The sequence below is a fragment of the Cetorhinus maximus genome, chromosome 10, assembly GCF_964194155.1.
Source record: "Cetorhinus maximus chromosome 10, sCetMax3.hap1.1, whole genome shotgun sequence".
Classification (NCBI taxonomy): Eukaryota; Metazoa; Chordata; class Chondrichthyes; order Lamniformes; family Cetorhinidae; genus Cetorhinus; species Cetorhinus maximus.
Genome location: NC_135888.1, coordinates 97,217,399 through 97,245,273, shown reverse-complemented (window position 1 = coordinate 97,245,273; position 27,875 = coordinate 97,217,399). Strand labels below are relative to the sequence as shown.

The following is a 27,875-nucleotide window of genomic DNA, read 5'->3' as shown; positions in this document are numbered from 1 at the left end:
TATCTACACACTCTTCCCTAGACAAATCGACCGCTAAGTCCTTCTCTTTGGTGAATTCTGATGAGAAGTACTCATTTAGTTTCTCTCCCATTTCTTCTGGCTCCACATACAGATTCTCACCTCTGTCCTTGAGTGGGCCTACCTTTGCCCTGGCTACCCTCTTGCTTTTTACAGATGTATAAAAGGCCTTGGGATTTTCCTTAATCCTGGTTGCCAGTGACTTTTCATGATCCCTTTTAGCCCTCCTGACTCCTTCCTGAGTTTCTTCCTACTTTCTTTATATTCTCCACGGGCTTCATCTGTTCCCAGCCTTCTAGCCCTTACGAATGCTTCCCTTTTCTTTTTGACTAATCTCACAATATCCTTCGTTATCTAAGGTTCCTGAAACTTGCCATGCTTATCCTTCATCCTTGCAGGAACATGCCGGTCCTGAATTCTTATCAACTGACGTTTGAAAGCCCCCCACATGTCAGTTGTTGATTTGCCCTCAAACATCCGCCTCCAGTCTAGATTCCTCAGTTCCTGCCTAATATTGTTATAATTAGCCTTCCCCCAATTAAGCACCTTAACCCGAGGACTCCTGTTATCCTTATCCACCGGTACCTTGAAACTTACTGATTTATGGTCACTTATCCTGAAATGCTCCCCTACTGAAACTTCGACCACCTGGCTGGGTTCATTCTCTAATACCAGGTCCAGTATTGCCCCTTCCCTAGTTGGACTATCTACATATTGTCTCAGGAAGCCCTCCTGGATGCACCTTACAAATTCTGCACCATCCAAACCCCTAGCGCTGAGTGATTCCCAGTCAGTATAGGGAAAGTTAAAATCACCCACCACAACAACCCTATTGCTTTTACATCTTTCCAAAATCTGCCTACATAACTGTTCCTCAATCTCCCGTCAGCAACTGGGAGGCCTATAGTAAACCCCCAACATTGTGACTGCACCCTTCCTATTCCGGAGCTCTACCCATATTGCCTCACTGCATGAGCCCACTGAGGTGTCCTCCTGTCGTACAGCTGTGATAATCCCCTTAACCAGCAGTGCAACTCCCCCACCTCTTCTACATCCCTCTCTATCCTGCCTGAAACATCTAAATCCTGGAACGTTTATCTGCCAATCCTGTCCATCCTTCAACCAAGTCTTTGTAATCGCAATAACATCATAGTCCCAAGTACTAATCCAAGTTCTAAGCTCATCTGCCTTGCCTGTTATACTTCTCACATTGAAACAAATGCATTTCTGACCCCCAGTCCCACTGTGTTCAGTAATTTCTCCCTGCCTGCCCTTCCTCTTGGTCCTACTGGCCATAGTCACTGGTTCCCAGTCATTTATTTCATCTGCTGACCTATTGCTCTGGTTCCCACCCCCCTACCATACTAGTTTAAACCCTCCTGAGTGACACTAGCAAACCTTGCAGCCAGGATATTGGTGCCCCTCCAGTTTAGATGCAACCCATCCTTCTTGTACAGGTCCTACCTGCTCCGGAAGAGATCCCACTGATCCAGATATCTGAAACCCTCCCTCCTACACCATCTGTTCAGCCACGTGTTCAGCTGCACTATCTTCCTATTTCTAGCCTCACTGGCACGTGGCACAGGGAGTAATCCTGAGATTACAACCCTAGAGGTCCTGTTTTTTAACTTTCTGCCTAACTCCCTGAACTCCCACTGCAGGACCTCATCACTCTTCCTGCCTATGTCATTAGTACCAATGTGTACCACAATCTCTGGCTGTTCTCCCTTCCCCTTCAGAATGTCCCGTACTCGATCAGAGACATCCTGGACCCTGGCACCAGGGAGGCAACATACCATCCTGGTGTCTCTTTCACGACCACAGAAGCGCCTATCTGAGCCCTTGACTATAGAGTTCCCTATGACATTTGCTCTTCTGTGCTTTGACCCCCCCTACTGAACAACAGAGAAGCCGTGGTGCCACTGCTCTGGCTACTGCTGTTGTTTTCCCCTGATAGGCCATCCCCCAACAGTATCCAAAATGGTATACTTGTTAGAGAAGGGGACAGCCACAGGGGATTTCTGCACTAACTGCCTGCCCCTTCTAGCGGTCACCCATCTATCTGTCTGTACCTTGGATGTGACCACGTCTCCAAAACTCCTGTCAATGATGCTTTCCGCCACTTGAATGCTCCTAAAATGCATCCAACTGCTGCTCCAACCGATCCATGCGGTCTGTGAGGAGCTGCAATTGGGTACACTTCCTGCAGATGTAGTTGTCCGGGACACTTGAAGCGTCACAGATTTCCCACATCCCACAGGTGAAGCACTTCACCCCAGCAACTGCCATTTCTAGAACTATTTAATAAATTAATTTAAATCTAATAACTGCTTTTTGACTCCTTATTAACTATACATTCCCTAGGGCTAGATTTCTACTATAAATGCTAAATTCTAAGAACAGTAATCCCCTGCTTCTGGTCTTGCTGGGCAGTGAAGTGGCTGCAGCAGACGTGGATGAGCACTTCAATGGTGTGACATACAAAAGAAGGATAATGGGAATAGACACTTAAATGCCTGGTATATTAGCAGGCCTGTCAGGAAGCCTATGGTCAATGCCAAAGAGCATACAGGATTTCGGCACAAACTTGACACTGCTTTACACAGAACTTGAAGCCCATCCTCTCCAGTGTGCAAGTGGTAGTCAACTCCATTAGTACACCGTGGACACAACATGATACAGTATCTGATGGCTGATGTCTCAGCTTCCATTACAGCAGAAGCCACGCAAGCTCAGACTGCTCTCATACAAGCTCATGCTGCTGTCATTATAGCTTCAGATACCAGTGTTCAAAGGGGCTTGCAGCCCAGCAATATATCTACCAACACATTACTGGAATTGCTGAGGCACCACCCTAAGGGAGTGGCAGTGGTGCTGTGGAGTATGAAGCTGCTGTTCTCTCTCAATATCAGGCATTCATGCTCTTGCTGTGATAGCAGTATTTCATGGTTTGTAAATTAGTTAAAGTTACAGAAGGCCACGAGTGGTGCGGCACATGCTGAACGACGTTGTCTTGATCTCAAGGTTCTGCACAAACCACTTGATCCTGCTTAAGCTACAGCATGATGGGGAGAATGAGCAGAGGTGATACAGAGCAGGACACGCTGCTGGAACAGGGAGGAGGAGGGGAAGAGGACTCTCAAAAGTGGGCATTCTCTTCTCAGGGTGCTTCAGTGAGGAACAGTGTACTAGAAGCCGGCATCCTGGCTGCAGGCCACACATGCTTGGGGTCTGACCATGTGCAGATCCTGCCTCTATGCTGTCCACTTAAGCAAGTGCAATGTCAGTATCTGAGCTGGTGGCTGAGAGTGTGAGAACGAGTGACGGTATTGCTTTTTCATCATTGTCTTCCTGCTGCTGTTCTTCCATCATTGCCTGACTAATTTGCAGTTCTTGGGCCTCTGAAAGGAGAATGGCACAGGGTGGGACTGTGGTGAGGGGAAAGCAGGGATTGTTGTTGGGGGAGGGGGGTGGGGGAGGATGTGGGAGGAAGAGGTACATGCTCTGCAAATCTCCACCATCTGCAGCTTGCAAATCAAGATTGTGAGATGAGTGGGAAGTGGGACTTGAGGAGTATGAGCATAATATCATCTTCGATGCTTTCAGTCCCACTGCTGAGCATGCTTCAGTAAGGGCTGCTCTAATGATGCTGAGCACAGTCTCCTCCATTGGGGCTGGAGGGGGCGGGGTGGGGTAGGACATACAGCCAGTTAAGTACTACTGCCTTCAGTTATGCACCATCCTGCCTTGCAAGAGAGAGTGGAGTCAGTGAGTGTGGTGCAATGTGTTTGGGTGACATGGCTGTTATGATTGAATAGCTGGTACTGAGTTAAAGCTGAAAGATGTGGGCATGAAGCATGCAGCAGTGTTAGCTTTCTAAGGGCGAGGTGAAATGATGAATGTTAGGTATAATTCATGATTGTTAGAGATTGTAGTTGAGCGATGGGAGTGTGGTGATCTGAGCAGGGGCTGAGGCTATTGGTGCAGTTGGTGCAATATGGCATTTGAAGATACATTTACCAACCTTGACCACTCGTGTGATGTCACTAAACTTCATGGTGCACTGCATCACATGTCCTAGCACAGCTATATGTTCTCACTGTCTTCGCAAAATGTGACTGGAAAGTCTCCTCTGGATAGATGACATATCTCCTGCTCTCCACCTCCTGCACCAAGCCCTCCAAGTGCAACATTGGAACACCCCACTCTGCCATGTTATGCCATTCTTGTGTCTTTTCCAGGTCAAAATAACTTTTAGAATGATTCCAGCACCTGGCCCAGTCAAGATGCGCCTCCCCTTTAAAAGGTGAGGGCTGGCTTTAAACAGCAGTCTAGCCTGAACTCATGTCAGCCTCTCTCAATTTTGGCCCTCCGACTCAGATGAGCAGCCAGTCAACAGTGAGGTTAGAACCGGCTTCAAGCTGCAATCATTTAAATTTGCAGCCAGCACAAGTTTGTGTGCTTCCTGCATTGGAGACAACTTGCTCGGGTTAATCGCACATTGAGATTCCACACACGTTTTCAGGGGTTATCAAATTTCAAGGCCTCTGTGTTTACCAAAGAGTCCAGGTGATCAATTAAGGCTTCGATTCAAACTGTTAACTCCTTCATCTGAGACCAAATGCTCACCTTCCTGGAGCACATTATAAAAGCAACAGATGGAGCAAGACAGAGCAGAGTCTGAAAAGGCTGAGTGTTTCAGGAGCTCTGTGCCCATATAAAAACAGTGCTTTTATAATCTGCGTGCGGTTCAGACTGCAACTACAAGATATGAATAAACATATATCAGTGTGGGCAGAGACCTAACAAGTGATAGGAATCAGCACCAATTAGGGAAGGTTACTACAAATATCTCGAGTGTCTTACTGTATTTGTGCTGTCAAATAGAAAGCAAACTGTACTCTAACATGGGAACACAAATTTGTTACACTGAGATATGAAGATGCACTTGAGTAAAATGAGCAAATAAAAACATGATTACACAAATGTCTACAAAGGTATAAATACATATGTGCCATTCCATATCCTCAAAATAAGCACAACTGCACCAGCCAATTCTACCCTACCTGTTGCAGATAGAACTCTAGCTGTTAACTCTCTATTGCCATGATAGATACTGTATCGAAAAACATGCTAGTTAGCAATTCTTACACAGAATGTAATCGAGTTCAATTAACAATGAGTAGGATCTTCCTTCGTACAATCCAATGCACCTCCTCAGAAATATCAGCAACTGTTGTGCAAGCTTTTTTGGAAACAGTTGCACATTCATGTCAAGACATGCCCAGCTTCTTGTGCAGTAGAATGCCTGCCTCCAACCATCTGGCAGAGTTAAGAGAAATTCTTCCTTGGCCAGAGATTGGGGGATTCATATCTAAAGAGCCCAACAGTATAGCAGAAATAACTTCTTAAAAACCTCATCATTTTCAGATTCTGTAAGAGCCACAGGTCATTACAATTTGAAGGTTACATTGATTAAATGGGTGACAAATAGAGTTGCTTTTTGACAGGTTTATCGAACAGGTGCATGGCAGAACCTTTTTCTCACCTATCAATTGCCATCAGCTTACCAGCACTTTCCTTGAGCCGGTAGCTGGGCAATGTTTCTCAGTGGTGGTATTGGCCCAGATTTTCCTTGAGACTTGCACCAATGTAGAAACCCTGGAACATCACAAAACAAAGAACAAATTATGGAGTGAGTGATTTACATAATTAATTATGCCACTCCATACATTTTTGTGGTTTTAGGGGTGTTCTTGCCGATATCCTCACCAATAACAGATGGATCATAATTGGATCAAAGCTCTGCCTCCATTGAAATCAATGATGACTGCAATTTTCCTGCATATTCTGCTGCCACTTAGACTAAAATGTAAATGTGTTGTTGGCCTGGCAGTAGTGTAATTTATTGACTTTCTAGTATATCAGTTGCTTTTAAATGATATGCTAAATGTATTTGCTGATTGGGATGTTATTATTGAATAGCTGCAGGGCATACTTACTAACCCCAGGCGGCCTTCACGTCTGAGTTCATTAATAATTCAAACTTTGGTTTATTAATGTTAAAAATCCAGCAACAAAATCTAACATTTACGGGTTACTTACATTCAATTTTAAAAATAGAATTGGAGGATTCCGATTCTCTCATAATCCCCAACAGTAGCAAACTACGTTATCAGCTGTGGTTCAGCTGGTAGCAGTCTCACCTCGTAGGAGGTTGTGGGTTCAATCCTCACTCCAGGACCTGAGCACAGAAAGCAAGGCTGACACTCCAGTGCAGCACTGGGGGGAGCACTGCATTGCTGGAGGTGACATCTTTCAAATGAGACACTAAATCAAGGGGTTGTAAAAAATTCCATGGGACTATCTCGAAGAAGAGCAGGGGAGTTATCCCCAGTGTCCTGATCAATATTTATCCCTCAATGAAAAAAAATCAAGTCAACATTACATTTGGTGCAAATTGACTGGCGTGTTTACTTCATTACGATAGTGACTACGCTTGAAAAGTACTTTAGTAGCTATAGTGCTGTGGTCATGAAAAGACCTATATATATGCAAGTTTTTCTTTTATTTTCAAACTTATCAATAGTTTTACAAGATGGCAAAATACAACTGAATATGCTTACCGATACTGATGATTAATATCAAGGTTCAAGATTGGTCTAATTCTTTGACTGATATTAGTTCTCAAGCAACTAGTGCAAAAAATTTCTTTAGATTTTAAAAAAAATATTCGTTCATGCAATGTGGGTGGCACTGGCTAGGCCAGCATTTATTTCCCATCCCCAATTGTCCTTGAGAAGGTGGTGGTGAGCTGCTTCTTGAACCACTGCAGTCCACAGTGCTGTTAGGGAGAAAGTTCCAGGATTTTGACTCGGTGACAGTGAAGGAATGGCGATGTATTTCCAAGTCAGGATGTTGAGTGGCTTGGAGGGGAACTGCCAGGTGATGGTGTTCCCATGTGTCTGCTGCCCTTGTCCTTCTAGATGGTAGTGGTAGTAGGTTTGGAAATTGTGTCTCAGGAGCCTTGGAGAGTTCCTGCAGTGCATCTTGTAGATGGTACACACTGCTACCACAGTGTGTCGGTGGTGGAGGGAGTGAATGCTTGTGGATGGGGTGCCAATCAAGAGGGCTGCTTTGACCTGGATGGTGTCAAGCTTCAAGTATTGTTAGAGCTGCACTCATCCATGCAAGTGAAGAGTGTTCCATCACACTCCTGGCCTGTGCCTTGTAGATGGTGGATAGGCTTTGGGGAGTCATGTGGTGAGTTACTCGCCGCAGGATTCCTAGCCTCTGACCTGCTCTTGTAGCCACAGTATTTATATGGCTAATCCAGTTCAGTTTCTGGTCAATGGTAATTCTCATGATATTGATAGTGGACTGCTTCAGTATCTGAGTCGCCGCGAATGGTGCTGAACATTGTGCAATCAGCGGCGAACATCCCCACTTCTGACCTTGTGATGGAAGGAAGGTCATTGATGAAACAGCTGAAGATGGTTGGGCCTAGGACACTACCATAAGACATAGGAACAGAAATTAGGCCAATCGGCCCATCAAGTCTGCTCCGCCATTCAATCATGGCTGATAAGTTTCTCAACCCCATTCTCCTGCCTTCTCCCCATAACCTTTGATCCCCTTACCAATCAAGAACCCTGGGGAACTCCTGCAGTGATTTCCTGGAGCTGAGATGACTGACCTCCAACAACCACAATCATCTTCCTTTGTGCTAAGTATGACTCCAACCACCAGAGAGTTTGCCCCGATTCCCACTGACTTCAGTTTTTCTAGGGCTCCTTGATGCCACACAGTCAAATGCTGCCTTGATGTCTAGGGCAGTCACTCTCACTGCACCTCTGGAGTTCAGCTCTTTTGTCCATGTTTGAACCAAGGCTGTAATGAGGTTAGGAACCAAGTGGCCTTGGCAGAACCTAAACTGAGTGTCAGTAAGCAAGTTATTGCTAAGCAAGTGCCACTTGAAAGCATTGTTGATGACCCCAGATGATCGAGAGTAAACCGATGCGGTGATAATTGGCCGGGTTGGATTTGTCCTGGTGTATGTGTACAGAACATACCTGGGCAATTTTCCACATTGCTGGGTGGAGGCTAGTGTTGTAGCTGTACTGGAACAGCTTGGCTTGGGGTACAGCAAGTTCCAGAGCACAAGTCTTCAGTACTATTGCTAAAATATTGTTAGGGCTGAAGACTGGCATCTGTGATGCTGGGGGCCTCCAAAGGAGGCCGAGATGGATAATCCACTCAGCACTTCTGACTGAAGAGTGTCGCAAAAATTTCAGCCTTATCTTTTACATTGATGTTCTGGGCTCCTCCATCATTGAGGATGGGGATATTTGTGGAGTCTCCTCCTCCTGCCAGTTGTTTAATTTCCACCACTATTCGCGACTGGATGTGGCAGGACTTGAGCTTTGATCTGATCCGTTGATTGTGGAATCGCTTCGCTCTGTCTTTCGCTTGCTGTTTATGCTGTTTGGCACGCAAGTAGCCCTGTGTTGCAGCTTCACCAGGTTGGGACCTTATTTTTTAAGTATGCCTGGTGCTGCTTCTGGATTGATTTTCTGGCTTGATGGTAATGCTAGAGTTGGGGATATGCCAGGCTGTGAGGTTACAGGTTATGGTTGTGTACAATTCTGCTACTGCTGATGGTCCACAGTACCTTATGGATGCCCAGTGTTGAGTTCTAGATCTGTTTGCAATCTATCCCATTTAGCATGGTGGTAGTGCCACACAACATGATGGAGGATATCCTCAATGTGAAGGCGGGAGTTGATCTCCGCCAGGATTGTGCAGTGGTCACTCCTACCAAAAATGTCATTAACAGACGCATCTGCAGCAGGCAGGGTGGTGAGGACAAGGTCAAGTATGTTTTTCCCTCATTGGTTCCCTCAGCACGTGTCGCAAGCTCAGTCTAGCAGGACTTGGCCAGTTCGGTCTCCTTTCAGACTTTTAGCAGTTTGATACAACTGAGTGGCTTGCTAGGCCATTTCAGAGGACAGTTAACCTAGAGTCACATGTAGGCTAGATCAGGTAAGGCGGCAGATTTCCTTCCCTAAAGGACATCAGTGAACCAAATGGGATTTTCCGACAATTGACAATGGTTTTTGTGGTCATCATTTGACATTTAATTCCAGATTTTTTTTTTGGTGGAATTCAAATTTTGTGGGATTCAAACCCGGGTTCCCAGAGCAATACCCTGGGTCTCTGGATTACCAACCCAGTGACAATACCACTCTGCCACTGCCTTCCCCCAACTGCTTGGGTTGGATGGGAACCCTATCAGTATAGTAATTTAACAGGATGTAAACATCAGGAATAAAATCTGATTTTGGAGAGATGGCAGCTGACACATCCAAGAATTTTATTGTTCCATTGAGGAACCCATAAATGAGAAGGACCCTGTCAACTGAACCACCAACTGTGCAGGATCCCTTGCCAAGCCACTAACCCAGCAGGATCCAATGAGACAGAGACAAGTTTATTACAAATGAGTTTCCTATGGTACAATGGTGACTGTGTTTCTAAAAGTATTTCATTATTTGTAAAGCATTTTACCATGTCCTGAGGTTGTGAAAGTTGCTAGCTATACAAGTACAAGTTTGTTCTTTATTTATTTACAGTTTTACCTGCATAAACATAGTTTACATCAGAATTTAGGTTACAACGAGGATGTCATAATGTAGCACCCCTATTGAGTTCAGTACTTCAATTACCACCATAACAAAGAAATTGCACCATTAACAGCAGGATCAGTACATTGCTCACTGGCTGGGCAGCTTCTGATTCGCTGCTATGCCACTGCAGCATATTAATTAGAACTGCACAAAAGCATGGATGAGACTGGCACACTAGACCGTGCATGTCACCAGACTTGTTGCTGCAAGAAGATCTGGGCCACTGGCTCCTTTACAGTCAATTAATAACTTATAAAGCCAGTAAGTTGTAATTAAAGACCAAGATAGCCACTGTATCTGGATTAAAGTAGTAAACCATTATAATTTTAACAAAAGACAAATTTACAAAACTTCCTGCAGAAAACCAGCATGAAAAAAAAAGCACCAATTTAGTCATCCCTTCCCCAACCTGTAAAATCATTGAATGTACAATGGGTTACACTCGCACTGCTGAGGGCATCAGCTTCACAACTTTTCAGGATAATGTATTGCTCTTCGATAAACACAAGTGCTTCTGTCAACAGAACAATCCTCTTCTTCCAGGTGGGAGTTTAAATATCCATTTCAAACTGAGCATCATCAGCTAGAAATTGAAAACAAGACAAGATTAGTATATTATTCTTGGTTTGAAGCCAGTTCTTAAGCCTTAACCTCACTGACTCAAATATTTTAAAATGACAAGGAGGACTGTGCATTCAAAGTGGCACAATAGTGGGCTGCATGAAATTGCTCCATTGCATAGTTTTCAAAAGAAAGTTTAATTCCGTTTGCCTCAATCTTTCAAACAACATATTTTTGGGGAGCACTGACTTTCCAGACTACATTTATACAAATGGCATTCTTAGCTCAAAATCCTCACTTTTTTCAGGTCAAAGGGATAGTTATTATATCTCCGTCTCTGTAAATGGTTGAACTTAACTGCAGAAATTCAAATATTGCACTCTCAATTTTTTTTTTTACATAATATCTTGTTTGAATAAAATGTATGTTTCATGCTGGATAGCACACTATTATAAGCATCAGCTCACCGCCTAATTGAAATCTTTACAGCACATCAAACAACATGTTTTCTTTGGTTGATGAACATAAGCAGTAGCATCATTGTCCTCAGATAAAATAGCTTTTTTTTTTAAATCAACTGCCTATTGGACACCAGAATGAAGAACTCTCAGGATGCAAAAATTTTTTGCTTTAGGAATATCTTAAAGTTTACTGATTATTTTGTAGATAACCCAATAATAAGTTAAAACCCATCCAGCAAATTAAAAATACTAGCTGCAAAATATCACCTTTTCATTAGATGGCAGTTCAAGAACACAAAATGCACTGAAGCAGTTTTCAAAATTATATCAATTGTGGCCGCCATCATTCCAAGTCCCAATGCGTTAATGACATTTTCTAAAAAAAAAAATTGATGGACTTTGCTTTGATTTTCTCCCCTCAATTATGTCCCTTTCTCTTCTGCCTATATTCCTGTTAGGTTAATTCCACTGGAATTGATCACTCTCTGGTACCTCCTCCTCCTATGGGTTGCTCTTCATACTTGCCCTTAAATAGCTTCCTGGCAATTGCTTTCAAGTTCACACCTATGTACTTTTCGACATGGCCACTATATAGCAATCAGGAGTAGGAAACCTGGCCATTTTCCCCTCTTACCCTATCCAGCAGACACTGAGCCCAATCACACATTGGTTCCTCCTAACCTAATTGATACTCAGTGATCATAATCAGGGAACCACCCTGGACGCTTCTATGACTAAGTACCAATCTGAGTTGTATAATGGTCTTTTGAGCCACTGAGAGTAGTTTACAGCAATATTAAAACTACTACATTGAGAATTTTTCATTTTTATAATGAATTGGAAAGATTTAGTGGTAATACTTCTTTAAAAATCAGATTCCTTGCACAAAGTGTTGTGTGTTATCTGTAATTACAAGAAAGGCATTCCTGCCATCAGAAAAAAATTGCAAATTAACTCAAGAATTAATTTCCAGAGAATATTTTATGCGAAGAAAAGATGACTGGCAAATTATTGAACAATTTTTTTTAATAGTGACCACTCTAGGAAAACTACAGACAGATAAGGGGTGGTCAAAGAAATACCAAGTTTACATGAAAATAAGACTTTTGCTTCGGTCACCTTCCAAACTTATGCCCATCTTTCCTGGAATTCCATGTTTGAATCCCTTCAATCAGATTTCTGTTCCTGTCACAGCTCTTAACAGAAATGGATCTTAACAAACTCTCTGATGTTTGTGACAAAGGTAAACAATCCGTCCTTAACCTGTCTGCAGCCTTTGACACTGCTGACCACCCCATCCTGCTCTAAAGCCTCCCCACTGTCGTTCAGTCAGGTGGGACCGTACTCACCTGGTTCCATTCTTATCTATCCTATCACAATAGAGAATCACCAGCAATGGCTTCTCTTCCCACTCCTACACCATTACCTCTGGTGTCCCCAAGAATCTATCCTTGGACACCTGTGTTTCATCTACATGCTACACCTTGGCAACGTCATTCTAAAACAAATCAGCATGCATGTGGAAACTGATGCTAATACCCAGCGTCACCTCAAACCACTTCTCTCAACCCTTCCATTGCCTTTAAATTGTCAGACTGCTTGTCTGACTTCTAGTACTGGATGAGTAGAAATTTCCTCCAAGAAATACTGGGAACACTGAAGCCAGTATTTCCAGTCTCCATTCCCTCGCCCCTGACCTCACCCATCTCCCTGACAACTGTCTGATGCTAAACCAGACTGTTTGCAACAATAGTGTCATATTTGACCCAAGTGGAGTTTCTGACTACATATCTGTACCATCACTAAGACCGTCTACTGCCACCTTATTATCACCTAACTCAGACCCGATCTCAGCTCATTTGCTGCTAAAACCCTCATCCATGCCTTTATTACATCTAGACTTGACTATTCTAAGACACTCCTGACTGGCTTCCAAGCTCTACCCTCAGCAAGCTTGAGGTCACCCAAAACTTTGTTGCCAGTACGTTACTAACAGGCACCAAGTCCTTTTCACCCACCATCCCTGAGCTAGCTGACCTACATTGGCTCCTCGTTAAGCAACACCTCCATTTTAAAATTTCAAACTTGTTTCCAAATCCTTCCACGGCCTTGCCCCTCCCTATTTCTGTAGACTCCCTCAGCCCTACAACCGTCCAAGATATCAACGTTCCTCCAATTTTGGTCTCTTAAGCATTACCAATTTTCAACATTCCACCACTGGTGGCCATGCCTTCAGCTGCCAAGGCCCTCAAGCGCTGTAACTGCCTCCAGCCATAGTCCTACAAGATATCCATGCTCCTCTAATTCTGGCCTCTTGGGCATTCGGATTCTAATCGGGCTACCACTGGCAGCTTCAGCGGCCAAGATCGTAAGCTCTGGAATTCTCTCCCTAATCCTCTCCGCCTCGCTATCTCTCTTTCCTTCCATAAGATGTTCCTTAAAACCTACCTCTTTGGCCAAGCTTTTGGCCATCTGTTCTAATATTCCTTATGTGGAGAGGTGCCGAATTTTGATTTATAATACTCTTGTGAAGAGCCTTGGGACATTTTACTATGTTAAAGATGATATATAATTACCCTTGGGCTTGCGCTTGGTATTATCAACTTCCTATTGAAGCAAAGTGGCCATTTGTAGAAACAAGCAAAGTATCAATATTAACATCCTGATTGACTGCCACAAATCTGTTAAATTTTAACTTCACAGGTACAATGAGCAGTTCTGAAATGTTTACTGTACAGGCTACGGATCACACACCCACTATAAATATCAAACTTCAGACTTTAACCTTTCCTCATGACTCTGAGAGCCAAGCACTTCAAAACAAGGTTACAGGTCATATGAAATCATTCGATTCATATGACAGTCACAAGTGTAAAAACTACAAATAACTAAAGGTGTGACTGAAATATGTTACACCAAAGTTTTTAAAGATGATTGGCAGAACAGTGCTAACATGTTTCATTTTTAAACACATTAACTTTCTTGCTAATATGTAGAATACATACAGAATTAGTACTAGCATCAGAGAAAGGAAAACAAATTTTTCAGCATTCAGCTGCTTCTGCCACTCACTCCCTTCACCTAGCCATTAGGCCAAACTTCCTCCAAGGCCCCTCCCCCACCACTCCGGTCCTAGCCCTGAACTCTCATCATTCTCTAGTTTCTCTCCTGTGTCCCCCAAAGCCCCCACCAAGCAAGTTAGGACTGCTCAAACCTGGCTACATTCTTATCTATCTAACCATAGCCACAAACATCACCTACAATGGCTTCTCTTCCCGCTCCCACACCATTGCCTCAGGTGAACTCCAAAAATCTATTCTTGGCCTCCTCCTATTTTACATCGACATGCTGCCTCTCACTGACATCATTCAAAAACACAGCATCAGTTTCCACATGTACACTGGCAACACCCAGCTCTAGCTCACCACCACTTCTCTTGATCCCTCTACTGTCTCTAGATTGTCAGACTAGCTAACCAATGCGTGCATTAATTTGGTGCCAGGGCTATCACCTGAATGTTACAAATCTTTACAAAGGCAACATTGTGACATCCTTGCAGACATCCACTGCAGGATGAGCAGAAACTTTCTCCAACAAAATACTGGAAAAACGAAAGAAATTGTCTTCAGTCCCCACCATAAATTCCGTTCCCTAGCCACCAACTACATTCTTTTCCCTGGCAATTGTCCAAGGATGACACCGACAGTTCATAACCTTGATGTCACATCTGATTCTGAATTGAGCTTCCAGATATCTATACCATCGCTAAGACTGCCTATTTCCACCTCTGTAACATCGCTCAACTCTGCCTGCCTCAGGTCATCTGCTGCTGAAATCCTCATTCATGCTTTTCTTAGCTCTAGATTTGACTACACCAACACAGTCCTGGCCTGCCTCCCACATTCTACGCTCCATTATCTTGACATAATCTAAAAATTTGCTGTCCATGTTCAAACTCGTACCAAGTTCCATTCACCCATCAGCCCTGCGCTCACGAGCCAACATTGGCTCCTGATTAAGCAACGTCTCAATTTAAAATTCTCATCCTTATTTTCAAATCCCTCCAAAGCCTCATTCCTCCCTAGGCCTGTAACCTTCATCAGACCCACAACCCTCCGAAATATCTGCGCTCCTGGATTTTAGTCACTCCACCTTGGTGGCCGTACCAAGAGCCTAAGCTCTGGAATTTCCTCCCAAAACCTCTCTGCCTCCCTACCTCTCTTTCTTCCTTTAAAATCTACCTCTTTGATTAAACTTTAGGTCATTTGCCCCAATAGATCCTTAATGTGGATTGGTGCTAAATTTAGTTTGATCATGTTCGTGTGAAGCAGCTTGGGATGTTTTATTACATTAAAAGGTGCTATATAAATACAAGTTGTTGTTATTGTTCAGTGATTTGAAATGTGAGAGAGATCTTAAGCTTAGTTTGTATTTGTGTTCTCCACACCCTTAAGATTTTAGGTCTGCATCATAGCGCTGCCAAATTTTCAACATGTGACAGCTTTGAACCAAGCAGTAGTATTTTGTTAGTTCTGATGGGAATCCATCCTACTAATATTTTTCTAACTACTCTTTCAGACTCAAAGTGGAGAGGGCTGAGTATTGCCAATGCTGATTGCCTACTGACTGGAGCTATGCTTGGAACATGGTCTGGTATGGAATGTCTATTTTTGAAACATATTTCTCCCATCCGCCCACCTCTCCAAGGAGCAATCAACCAAGGGACCAAGATCCCCAGCGCAATTGGAGAATCAATGATCACTTCACTTAAACCTTTTTGTAGAAGCTTGGTTATAATCACTAAAAATATTTGTCTCCGTGTCTACAGTTACAACTACATCTGCATATATTTTTGATAAAGTGGAATCACTAACTTGCATTGCAATTTAAATATCTAGTTATGCTAATTATTCACTGGATTTAGTTATTTGCATATAAGCTCCTCAGGTATGAACTACAATTTTCAATTTTTTTTTGTTTATTGTACAAGAAAATAGATCAGTGGCAAATTATAAAGAAAACTCTGTTTATTTAACTGTCCTGATTTGAAGTGGATCATAAAAATGCACTTTCCCATTGGATTAAGAAAATGATACAATGGCGAGCATGATTCAGTCATACTTTTCTTTAAATGTTTGAATTGATCACAAATTCTAAAACTGCAGTAATAATTTGACCTGCTCTAGCATTTTCACCTTTCACCCAAAAACATCTCATCTTACAGGCAATTTTTGCAGACATTTCTTCAGGTTTTAGGTTGTGACAGGTAAGAGAGACATTCACAAAGGATTAAGGGACAGGTATTTAACTTGCCACCTGAGAGTAAAACTGGCATTGTGAATTGCTGCCAATTATAGATATTTCAGTAGCTGGGGTGGCCTGTCGAATATCCACCCCTGTATTCATCATGTGGTTCTTGCGTATGTAACTTTACACAGATAAGAGCTGGCTTTGGTTCATCTGTAATTTTGAAGTACCAGAGCAAACTTATAATTTTTAGTCTATTGTTAACCTGTTAAGACCAACTGCCACTGATTAACGCTTAGTAAACTTGCATGATTTAGAAGATAAAGCAGTAACTTGCATAAAATTGGTGACCTTTGTACTTGGCACATACTAAGTTATAAAGTTAAATGTATTATTGCATTTTTGTCAATTATTTGGTTCTTTTTGCAACTGGATTGTGTTGTGAACATTAGAGACCTATTACTGCTTACTGAAGAAACTACAATAGCATTATCACTGAATATACTGTGGGTGTATACCAGTTACTTGAAGGCAATGATTTAATAATAAGCTTTACATTATCTTTTTATAGGCACGCTGGTGTGCTATTTGACCAAAACAGAAACTGTCACAGTGTAAGGCAGAAGGCCAGTGGGAGGCACTTATACATTTCATGGAATTATTTTCCCAAAGTGACGACCTTCAGGACCAAATATCCATTATCATTCATCAAATTTTGAGATGAGTACCAATTGTCCAATAGTGCATATTGGGATCCCTTCATACGTGAAAGAAAGTTACAAGTTCATTCCCATGGTTGGGTCCTTCTCATGACAATCCAAAGGCTTCCTCGTATCTCTGTCTTGCTCAGAGAACTTTGGATCATGCTAAAATTAGAACTGATTTCATAGTCATTTAACTTACAAGGTGACCTTTACGGTGGTCCTTATTAATCAGTCACTTGATGCCTAATGCCAGCTATACCTTGTACACAATGCTCGAGAGCCTGACACTGCTCATAGAAGTTTCATTCTATGACCTAACTTTTGAACTAATCATCAAAAAATGAAGTATTGTGCTCTTCTTCATGTAGTTCAAATCCCCAAATGTCAAGCTGAAGCTGTGCAATGACCTTGTCAGGCCACAACTGAGGACAAAGCAGCCCACTTGATTAACACCCCATCCGCCACCTTCAACTTTCACTCCCTCCACCACCAGTGCACAGTGGCAGCAGTGTGAACCATCTACAAGATGCATTGCAGCAACTCATCAAGACTCCTATCACAGTACGTTCCAAACCCCCAACTTCAACCACCCAGAAAGACAGCAGAGACATGAGAATACCACCACCTGCAAGTTCCCTCCAAACCACACACCATCCTTTCCTTCATTGTTACTGGCACAAAATCCTGGAATTCCCCAACAGCATTGTAGGTGTACCTTTACCATATGGACTGCAGCAGTTCAAGGCAGCAGCTCACCATCACCTTCTCAAGGGCAATTACAGATAAGCAATAAATATTGGCCTTGCCAGCAATGTTCACATTGTGAACAAACATAGCAAACAAGTGAATTGAAGAGGGCACTCAGTAGAGTGCAAAGCTCTGCCACGCTATGTTAACTCAACATTATTACAATTATGCAGTTCTTCTATGGGGCTTTTCCCTGCCTCATTGATGCTTTGTAACTACAAAGTTGAAAGAAAAAATCTTTTTGTTAAGAGCTTCCATCTCACTGAGGAGGCTTATTTTATTCTTTCATGGGATGTGGGCTTCACTAGCAAGGCCAGCATCTATTGCCCATCCCTAACTGCCCTTGAACTGAGTGGCTTGATAGGCCATTTCAGAGGGTAGTTAAGAGTCAACCACATTGCTGTAAGTCTGGAAGCATATGTAGGCTAGACCAATTAAGGAATGGCAGATTTCCTTCCCTGAAGGACATGAGTGAACCAGATGGGTTTTGACAACAATGAATGATAGTTTCATGGTCATTAATATTTGGCAGGTCAATCCACATCCAACAACCTGCTCTGAAAACTCTGCTCACATTTTGACAGCTGTGACAAATTCCACCACAGCAGCTGAGACAATCCACAACATTCTAAAACAATCAGCAACATTCTAAAAAAAGTCAATTTGTCCCAACTCCCAATGTTAACAAATCCTTTAAAGAACTTTAGGATCCAGGTTTGCATCTTTGCCAAAACTAATCAGTTCCTCCTTGTATCATACCCTATTCTACATAAGTTTTGTTGAAATACGTTCATTAGTTTTTGAGATATTCTGTTTGCAGACAAACAGGTGTTAAAACATTACCTCCATCAACCTTCAGTGACGGAGGTAAAAAGGTAGTGCTCAGTATTTTGGTCACCTCAATTTAAAGGGGCCCTTCAGATAGTGTGATGGAATCAACGGTTTGCGGGGGCTAAGCGGGAGCGTGACTGGTATTGCTTCCTGGGCCTGGCGGCAGAGGGTGAAGCCTGCAGAAAAAGCTGAAAATGTACAGCAGGGAATCAGAAGGGACTGACTCAGCTCCTGGATTGCTGCAGTCAGGACTGGGTACTGCTCCTGCTTTCCATGCTGTTTGAGATCACAAGCAGCAAGTCCCATTGGAAACCTGACCCCTCACTCTGGCCTGCTTCAGCACTCTGCACCACCCAATGTTTTAGTTTTGGGGGTTTGGGGGGAACCAGGTGTTGCTGGGCTTCACAGCTGACAAGACATTGGCCCAGCCTCTGATAAAGTGCGTATGTCACATCACCTCTTCCCATGTGACCCCAGCTGGTGCAAGAAACAGCTCCACATGACCAGATTTGAGGCACAGTTGCAAAAAAAAAAATGAACACAAAGACTGGATTTGGGAATGGAATTCAAAGGAAATAAGATTACTGTTGCTGCTTCAGTTATTTTTATAGGAAGTAACTGACCAGAACCAGTTGTACAGTATACACAGGGCTGTTACTGGGGGTTCAGATAATGATGATTCTGGTGAATCGACACCATCGAGGCTGTCGTGAACAGAGCTGAAGAGGTTCAGCAGAAGTGCACCATTTTGGCGAAGACTATCCATGGAACTCAGGTTGGTTGGGAGCTGCTGTCGGAGAATTGGTGAATAAATCTTTGAAGAAAAGGAATTGGAATTCTATCTGAGGAAGTCCAGAGCTTTGAAGGGCACTGGGTGACTGAAATTAGTGCCATGTATGCAGACAGGCTTCCCAGTAAATCCGTGAGATCCATCTTTGTTGTGTCTCCTATTTAATGTGTAATTTATAATACATGTTGTCTATGATGTATCTGTTCACTCACAATGAGTTTGTGTTGATTTTGGTTTGATTGTTAAAAATAAAAAAAGTGAAATCTTGTCTATTTGACTTTCGCTGGGGCCATTCGGTAAATTTGATTCTTTTGGTTTGTTGGATTCCATGGGGATCACGACAGTGAAAAAGAGAAAGCAGGCTGATCACAGAAAACAGCTTTAGAGGAACATAAGCTGGGGTACTTCAGTCTCATGTAGAGATGATTCAGAGGGAATAAATGATACTCAACAGGATCAAGAAACTCAAAGCAATGCTTGCAAATTTGCCAGGACTGCTAGAGGGTGCAGGTTCTCGGTTGTGATGGGTACATTTAGGACAAATGGCAGGAAGCATTTGTTACACATAGGCTGATTAATAGCCGAAATGGACTGACTTGGGACGAGCACATTGGAATTACTCAAGAGTTAACTGAATGTCATGGAGAGAGAGTAGGGCTGGTGTTCTAGAAAGATGAGATCAAATCGACTGAAGGACAATTTTCACCTGAATTTATCTTGTGAACAGAGTCTGGAAAATGCTCTTTGATTTGCCTGGATGTATGGGTGATGTTAAATTTTCTCTGGTCTTCTGTTGTTTTGTACCTTCTGTCATCTTCTTGTTTATCTTTTAATAAAGTTTAATAAGACTTTTTTTAAAATTGCAATTAAAGAACAGCAAAATGTTCCCTAAAGTTAAACGTGATCAGAGTTTTTAAAAGTGGTCTCCTGCTATTTCCCTCTAAACCTTATACGATATTAATTCTTACCTGGGGTTTCTTTCTCTGTCTCAAGTTCTTTCAGTTCTTCAACTTTAGCTAGGGTTGAGTGTTGAGGCATTGTTACACCTGGGATCTGAGGAAGATAGGACGGAGGTGTCCGAGCAAGTGGAGAATTTCTGCAATCCAGCAGGAATTTGCGGCCATAGACAATCCGTGTTCCTGGGCGACAAACAGGACAGTATTTAGATTTTCTCTCTTCCAAGTTTGATCACTTATTTTGACACTCCTGGTGACGCAGGCTATAGTTTGATAGAAATACTTGTCTCCGCCCCCTTCCCTAACCACCTACCCAATGACCAGAGTCATTCCTTATCTGCAAACCTGGATTATGAGAAGGAACTCCTATAGATTCCTTCACTTTTGCCTTACACAGAGACATTGATGCTAATAGTAAAGACACAACTTTCAATTATATAACAACTTTTGCAACCTCAGGTTGGCCTAATGTCAATAAATTATTTTTTAAGTGACAGTCACTATTATTATGGGGGCAAAATAGATGATGAGTGATAAATGACTTCTTAATCTGTTTCCAGTGTTGGTTGAGGGAGGAATGTTCACCAGCTAATAGGATGACTCTGTTTTCCTTCAGCAAGTACCATGGATCTGAGGCCTCTGCTTAAGTATCTCATCCAAAAGACAGCATATCCAACAACATAGCAGTCCCTCAGTATTGTTCTGAAATATCAGTCTAGATTATTCGCCCAAGTTTCAGAGTGGAACTTGGACCCACAACCTCTGACTCAGGAGGTCAGCACTGAACCACATAAGACTTAGGAGTAGGCCATCCAGCCCTTCGAGTCTGCTCCACCATTCAATAAGATCATGGTTGATCTGGCTCTGGTCTCAAATCTTGAAAATTGAAAAAAAAAAATTGAAAAAATTTGGATCTTGAAACTTTCCAAAGTCTGCACATTTAAATCAGGAATATTTAGTTAGTAGTGGAACCAAGATTATAAATGTTGCAGAAAGAAAATTTACAGTATGTACACAGCTACACGTAAAATTTAGTGTGTTATTATTCAGAATTGCAAAGGAAGGTCTGATGATATAAATAGTACTTGGTTGGCATGCTGAAAGTTAGTCCTTTTCCTCGTTACATGCAGTTTGTATTAATTAGTTGGTACAAGTGAGAATGCACCATCATTTGACTAAAGCATTTGACCTAGACATTAAAAGCACGAACTGCTGTCCTTTATTCCAGTAGCAATTATCAGTAAATACACAGAATTGAAATATATAAACAGGACTGGCAATCAGGAAGGTTATCTGTCAAAATGTAATGCTCTATTCAACTGCCTATTAACTCAAGGTGTTAAATATAGGCTTCAGCACAATCAGAAATTCCTGATCAGCCATCATACTGATTGAGTCATACAATTGTTACAACACAAAAGGGGGCCATTTGGCCAGCTCTCTCCAAGGGCAACTTAGTTGGTCCCACTCCCTTGCCCTCTCCCAGGAGCCCTGCAATTGTCTCTCTTCAGGTGCTTATCCAATTTCCTTTGAAAGCCAGGATTGAATCTGTTTTCACCATCCTCTTAAGTCCAGCACATTCCAGGTTGTAACTACTTTCTGCATAAAAATGCTTTTAATGTTGTTTTCGGCTCTTTTGCAAAACACCTTAATCCTGTGCTTTTTGGCTACCAACCCTTCTACTAAAGGAGACAATTTCGCTCTTTCTACTCTATCCAGAACCCTTGTAATTTTGAACACCTCTATCAAATCTCCTCTCAAACCTTTCTTATTGAAGGAAAACAATCCCAGTTTATCCAATCTTTTCATGTAATTTATTATTAAAATTACTAAACAATTAAAAGCTGTACAAAATGTTTATTATAAATCTAAACCTCTGTCCTGTTTCTGTTTGCAATTTTAACAGCTATAATTAATACAAACTGCATGTAATGAGAAAATGGAAGCTGTGGACTGGAATATTAGCTTGGCACTACATAATGGATTGAGGTAAGTTCAGCACACTGCCCCATTATATATCCCCAACTATAACTTTCATCTTTCAACTGAGACACTGGCTGAATGTGGGCCAAGAGGTGGAATGGAAAATCGGAAAGTTGTCATTGCATTGAACTTGCACAACCCTGTTGGTGATTTTGAGCTTCACGGAGAAAGTGTCTAACGAAAGCGTAAAAGGATTTAGCAAAGTTTTCTTTTCATTTGAGGAAGCAGAAGCAGAGGAACTGTGCACAACTTTTGTCAGTCACAAGTGACAAAATTTATATTTTGATGCAAGTTTCAACATTTGACCTTATGCTTACCTGAAGTTTACCTGAAATTAATGCCCTTTAATTTTCACAGAGGAATTTAAAAAATAATGATCTGGTAAAGATCACACAATGTGTGTTCTAAGATGCAATGGAGGGCCAACATCTGAATGACTAAAGGGCCAACTGGCACAAAAACATCCATTCTCCAACTATTAATCCCTATCACATGACAGTTTTTAAAGAAACTACTTTAGGCTCCTGACCATTAAGTGAAAACACACATGTTCACTCACTAAAAAAAATTGAAACATGATAACCCCTTAACAAAATGTTTTTAAATGTCCAATTTAATGTGATTCAACTTCAAATTTAAAAAAAATTATGGCACAAAAACAATTTTCAAATGCTTTGCTTGTCAATGAACCTACACGAACCACCTTGTTGTAACTTCAGTCAGAAACAGGTTATGCAATCCATTTTCATTGCATGCAATAGGAGAGAGAAAAACAAGAACAAAAAGTGCTTGTGTCATCAGTACAGTTCATGAGACATACCTTATCAGCATATATCCATGATTTCTAAGCCATGTGTTTTGAATAGGGTGTTCCTTCAGCCACATATGTTATAATTCATGTTACATAATTCACATCTATACACTGACAAGATAAATGAACTAGACAAACAGGCGGTTTAGGGTGGGTCTGAATAAACTGGTAATAACCCAAGATGGGACCTGAACATTGCTCAGAATTGTTAGCATTGCAACGTTTAAAACCTTTACTCAAGATATGTGAACTCTCAAAACATTAAACAGCTTTCTGCTTTTTCATATACACCTATTGTGCAAAGAACAATTGTGCATTGCAAGTGAGACAACAGGTTAAAGTAAAAGGTCCTATTTTCACAGACATTTTGATCTCATGACAGTGATGGTACAGCAGAGCAGGCTCTAACCACAAGCTTATAATTCCTGATAGCTGGTGAATCAATTGTTACACTTGTACATGAATGGTTGATTCAGTTAACCCCGAGCTAAAAGTGAAAGCTAGGGAACACTAAATGCCAAGAGTTCCGGAGCATTTTGGCAGTTAATTTTCCTTGCATCAGAACAGAATAACTTATTCTGATTTACCACTATGTCGCTACTAGACAAGAAAAATAGAAAACCGGTTAATGATAAATAATGTCACAATTATCCTCAAATTTACACTTGCAAGTGCTATTGATTCAATAATTTTAAATGGGTATACAATTAATCTTTATAGAAGTGGTTTACTCCAATCTTCAAATTACCAGTGACGACGGAAATTTTTCTGGAAGAAAGATACATAAATAGTCCAAAGGTAAATTAATTTAGTTTTAAATTTATTTTAAATTTAATTTTAAACCATGATTTAATTAATATTATGTCCAATGTAATTATCAGAATGTCTGCTTTTTTATTCCAGTGAAAAAGGTAAGAAATTGCTTCAGAAAAGCAGAAGTGAACAGCTTCTCTTTAATTAGTCACATATACTCCCCACAGATACACACTTTTAAGCTAGGCTTTTTTAAATGAAACTATAACACATTGAATATATTCCACTGAATTTTCCAATAGGATAGTTCCAGGATCCTCTTTGCACAGTTATTTCAGAATTAAATAATCTCCTTGATACAAATTCAATGCTTAGCAAGTTTGTGCTTTGTGAGTCAAAAACAAAAATTGTTGGAAAAACTCAGGAAGTCTGACAACATCTGTGGAAAGAAAAAGTTAACGTTTTGAGTCCAGATGACTTAGAGTCATCTGGACTTGAAACGTTAACTCTTTCTCTCCACAGATACTGTCGGACCGGCTGAGTTTTTCCAGCAATTTTTGTTTTTGTTTCAGATTTCCAGCATCCGCAGTATTTTGATTTTATCTAGTGCTTTGTGGATTATTGATTCAACCATTGTATACATGGAAAAATGTTAACCCAGCTACTGTAATGGTTCCTATACAGACCACAGGTTTAAAAAAAAAACTCTTCTTCCTGTTGTAAGTTGGAGCGGTGGTTGGAATAGTGCTCAATTTGAGGTTTGATCTATATTCATGTCGGTATAACTACAAGTTGTAATTTTCTGAGATTATGAATTCTGTGCCAGTTTCTTTTTTGTTTTAGATTGAAGAAAGTTAATCTTGCATATCAATAACACTTAATAAAATTCTGAGTATCTAATAGCCAATCTAATTTCTACTTGCTACTGGTCTTAAATAATAAGTTTCAAATCAGATCAAGGAGAAATTTGACCCTTGACCGTAAGCAGAATGTAATCTAAATTTTTATGCACAAAAAGATTGCATGGAGGCAAAGTTACATGGCACTTTTGATCACATTTTGATTTGATGTTGGTAAGTTTCCTTTGAATTTTGTCTTTTGTTTTTGCAGTTTCCTTTTAAGGGGCTGCCTTTCACTTTGTCTCTGATTGTGTTAATTTGGTTGTGACCCGAAAGAGTTACAAGAACTTCAAGTTACGTACAATCATTTACGATGTCTTGAAGTGAATTGCAAAAATATGTATTAAAATGCATTGCCTGCTACAAGTGTTATATTCAGACTCAATCAAGCAAAAACATATCACAAAGTGAAAAGTGTTAAAATTTACCTAAACCAAATTAACTTGTGCCAGTTATTTCTCTACATTACAACAATGACTACAGTTCAAGAGTACTTCACCATCTGCACAGAGCTTTAGGACATCCTGAAGATATGAAACACGCTTTATAAATGCAAGTTTTTCTTTTTCATTTTTGAATCCCTCTCCCACATGTAATAGTTGAAAAAATAACAGTGCAAAAGGCCAAAATCTGTGGTAACATAGAAATACATATAGAAACTGATGGAAGTTACAACATAGATTAAGGTCAAAAATAGGGCTGTCACTTGCTCGTCCTGCTTTCTACCTTTAATGTCTCCATTAGCACATTCCTTAGCTAATATCACCACCTTCAACCCCTTTGTCCTTTTGTCTATGACATCTTTGGCAATCTCTTCTTTGCCTCCACCTATCACTGGCCCTCTATCCAGCTCTACCTGTCCCACCCCCCTCAACCAGCTTATTTTTCACCTCATTTCTATATATCCTCAGTTCTGATGAAGAGTCATACGGACTCGAAACGTTGACTGTATTTCTCTCCGCAGATGCTGTCAGACCTGCTGAGTTTCTCCAGCTATTTTTATTTTTGTTGCAGATTTCCAGCATCTGCAGTATTTTGCTTTTATCATAGATTAAGGCCATTTGACCAAACCAGATTTATCCTCTAAGCAAGTATATTGCATTTATCTGCCCTTTTATCCACTTTCTCTCATCCAAATTCCAGTTTAATCTTTAATGTGGTCATAATTACTGCCTCAATAGTTGTGAATTCCACAGCCCAACCCCTTGTATAAATGAGGTTTCGCAATTGCTTTTGTAAATTTCATGTTTAATCTTGTTTCTATGCCTCTTCATTCTAGACCCTTAACGATTGGAAACTTTCGAATTCTGTACTATCATAATGTAAACATTTGCATCACTTTGTTCCATAATCAGCTTGATCTAATGAAAAAGCTCCAATACTTCAAGTCTTCCTTTGCACTTTAACCTCATGAATCTACATCATTCCCTCTCAAAGTTTCAAGAACCTTCCAACAGTATGAACGTCAATACTGAATATTGCATATTGTTTACCCATACTTCTGTACATACTGCGACATTAAACCCAATTAACAGGATCACATCAGGTACTGTAGTTACTTTCTTATTCTCCTGGGGCACCATCTTTGTACAAGTGGATTATGCACAGCTAAATCTTGGCGACCTCAAAAAATCTAAATTTAATAAAAATCTGAAAGGCATGTTCGAAACTGTTCAATAAGCCACACTTCTCAGATAAAATACTGCAGTGAAATTCAGCACTGTAATCTAATTTTCATTAGCTGTCTTCATGGGGTACATGAAAATGACGTTTAGTCCTAGACTGGTTTTGCATGGATCTAACTTGCACGGTGAAATGCAAACCTCAAGTTCCAACCATTTGCAAAATTTGCACAATGCAAAGATTACTACAAGGTCTTTAAACATAGCTGAATCCACCCTTGACAACGCAATCGAACTGGAATAGCAGTGTAGTGGCATTGCAGTACAGTACTTCCATTGATCTTGCGTGTGATCGTCCCACCAGTTGCCATGGATAATAAACTACCTTAAATTGTAGTGTGCTTCTAGCCCATTCAGTATGAAGCCTGTTGATCAAAATTCAATCGGATCTACCTAAACTTCACTCTGACACTGATTATCGTTCTTTTTTTATTTACATGTTTACACGTGAACACCGGAAGATTACTCGTTCCTTGGCTTCTACCAGTTTAGCTCCAAAACTAGCTGATTGATAGTGTACAAAAAGTGAAACTGACTTTCCTTCTAATACGTTCACGTACTGCTTCCAGGATTTTTCCTACGGTCGAATAAGATTATTCAGCGGGTGGGATAGCAGCACTAAAAAAAGCTTTTAAAAAACATCTTTAATCAAGTAAACGGTTCTTGGCGTGTTTCTTTGCAGCAAGGAAGGACTTCAGTTTCAGCTCCAGCGCTGATTTAAATAAACGAAGTTCGCCTCCTGTTTCAAAATATTTACGTCCGGTAGCTGATTCTGCATGTGATTCAAAGCGACGTGTGATACTGGGCGATGAGAGCTTGAACCGGTGCAAACAACCAGCCCTGTATCAAATCAACATAAGAACATTGCTGAAGTTACAGAAATCCTGAGCTTAAACGTTGAATTCTACCTAAATTGGACAGATTGAGCTGCACCAGAAACGGAGGGAGTTGGAGGGTCAGAAGCCCGCAAAGCTTTGTTTTTGCCTTTCCCTGCACTATGATATATTAAGTAAGGGAGAATAAAAACTCCTTGATTCAAAACCCTTCGTGAACATTTTACTCAACTGGCAGCAAGTAACGACAACTGCCCGTCTAGCGGAACACAAGGGCAAGCCTGTCCGTGTCGCTGCTGGCATTTGTTACATTACCTCCAGGGGTGGTGGAGAACAAGGTGCCGCCTGGCGTACTGCTGTATAAGTCAGGCAGCTGGGACAAATCCTTCAGCAGGACTTTGGTTGGAATCGGGCAGCTTTTGTTTTGATGGCAGTTTGTCGACATTGCAATATTTTGTTTTTTTTTTCCCGCCGTCCCCTCTAGAAAACGCAAGAAAAAACAAAAAGAAAAGAACTTTGCCAGAAGTACGAGAAACAGCTAGAGGTTTCGCAGTGAAGACAGATAACAGCAGTCGCTGCCCAACTCGGGTTCCGACTGCTGCAGGACACAAGAGCAAACCACGTGCGGCTCGATTTACAGATCGAGCGGACATGACGCCGATTGACAGGCAGCAGCTTCGGCTCAGCCTGGACAAAAACAGTTCCGAGAAGTGCCATGAGTTGCTCACGTGGTGCTCAGATTCTCTCCCCAAATTAAATGCACAAATATTTAGCAAAACACTTCGATACGAACTTGCACTTCACAAACACGAATGATATATTAAAGCCAGGGTCCTTTTAAACCACCACATCAATGCGGTACTTCATCCAGTTTAACATATGCGCACATTTTGTATATTTAAATAAACACATA

The 27,875-nt window shown here is 41.3% G+C and overlaps 1 protein-coding gene across 2 annotated transcripts; it reads right to left on the bottom strand.

Moving 5' to 3' along the window:
- Positions 1-9,626: 9,626 nt before the first annotated feature.
- Positions 9,627-27,600, bottom strand: LOC144685864 (eukaryotic translation initiation factor 4E-binding protein 3-like). 2 transcript variants are annotated; one of them, XM_078550833.1, is made up of 4 exons: positions 27,278-27,600; positions 20,014-20,184; positions 19,752-19,871; positions 9,627-10,287 (listed from the first exon to the last, which is right to left on the bottom strand). In XM_078550833.1, exons 1-4 carry the CDS (start codon positions 27,405-27,407, stop codon positions 10,256-10,258), a joined length of 453 nt encoding a protein of 150 aa, XP_078406959.1. In that variant the 5' UTR covers positions 27,408-27,600; the 3' UTR covers positions 9,627-10,255. The 2 variants fall into 2 exon arrangements, with proteins under 2 accessions (XP_078406959.1, XP_078406961.1); XM_078550835.1 differs by lacking the exon at positions 19,752-19,871 and having other exon boundaries at positions 27,278-27,594.
- Between the last annotated feature and the right edge of the window lie 275 nt (positions 27,601-27,875).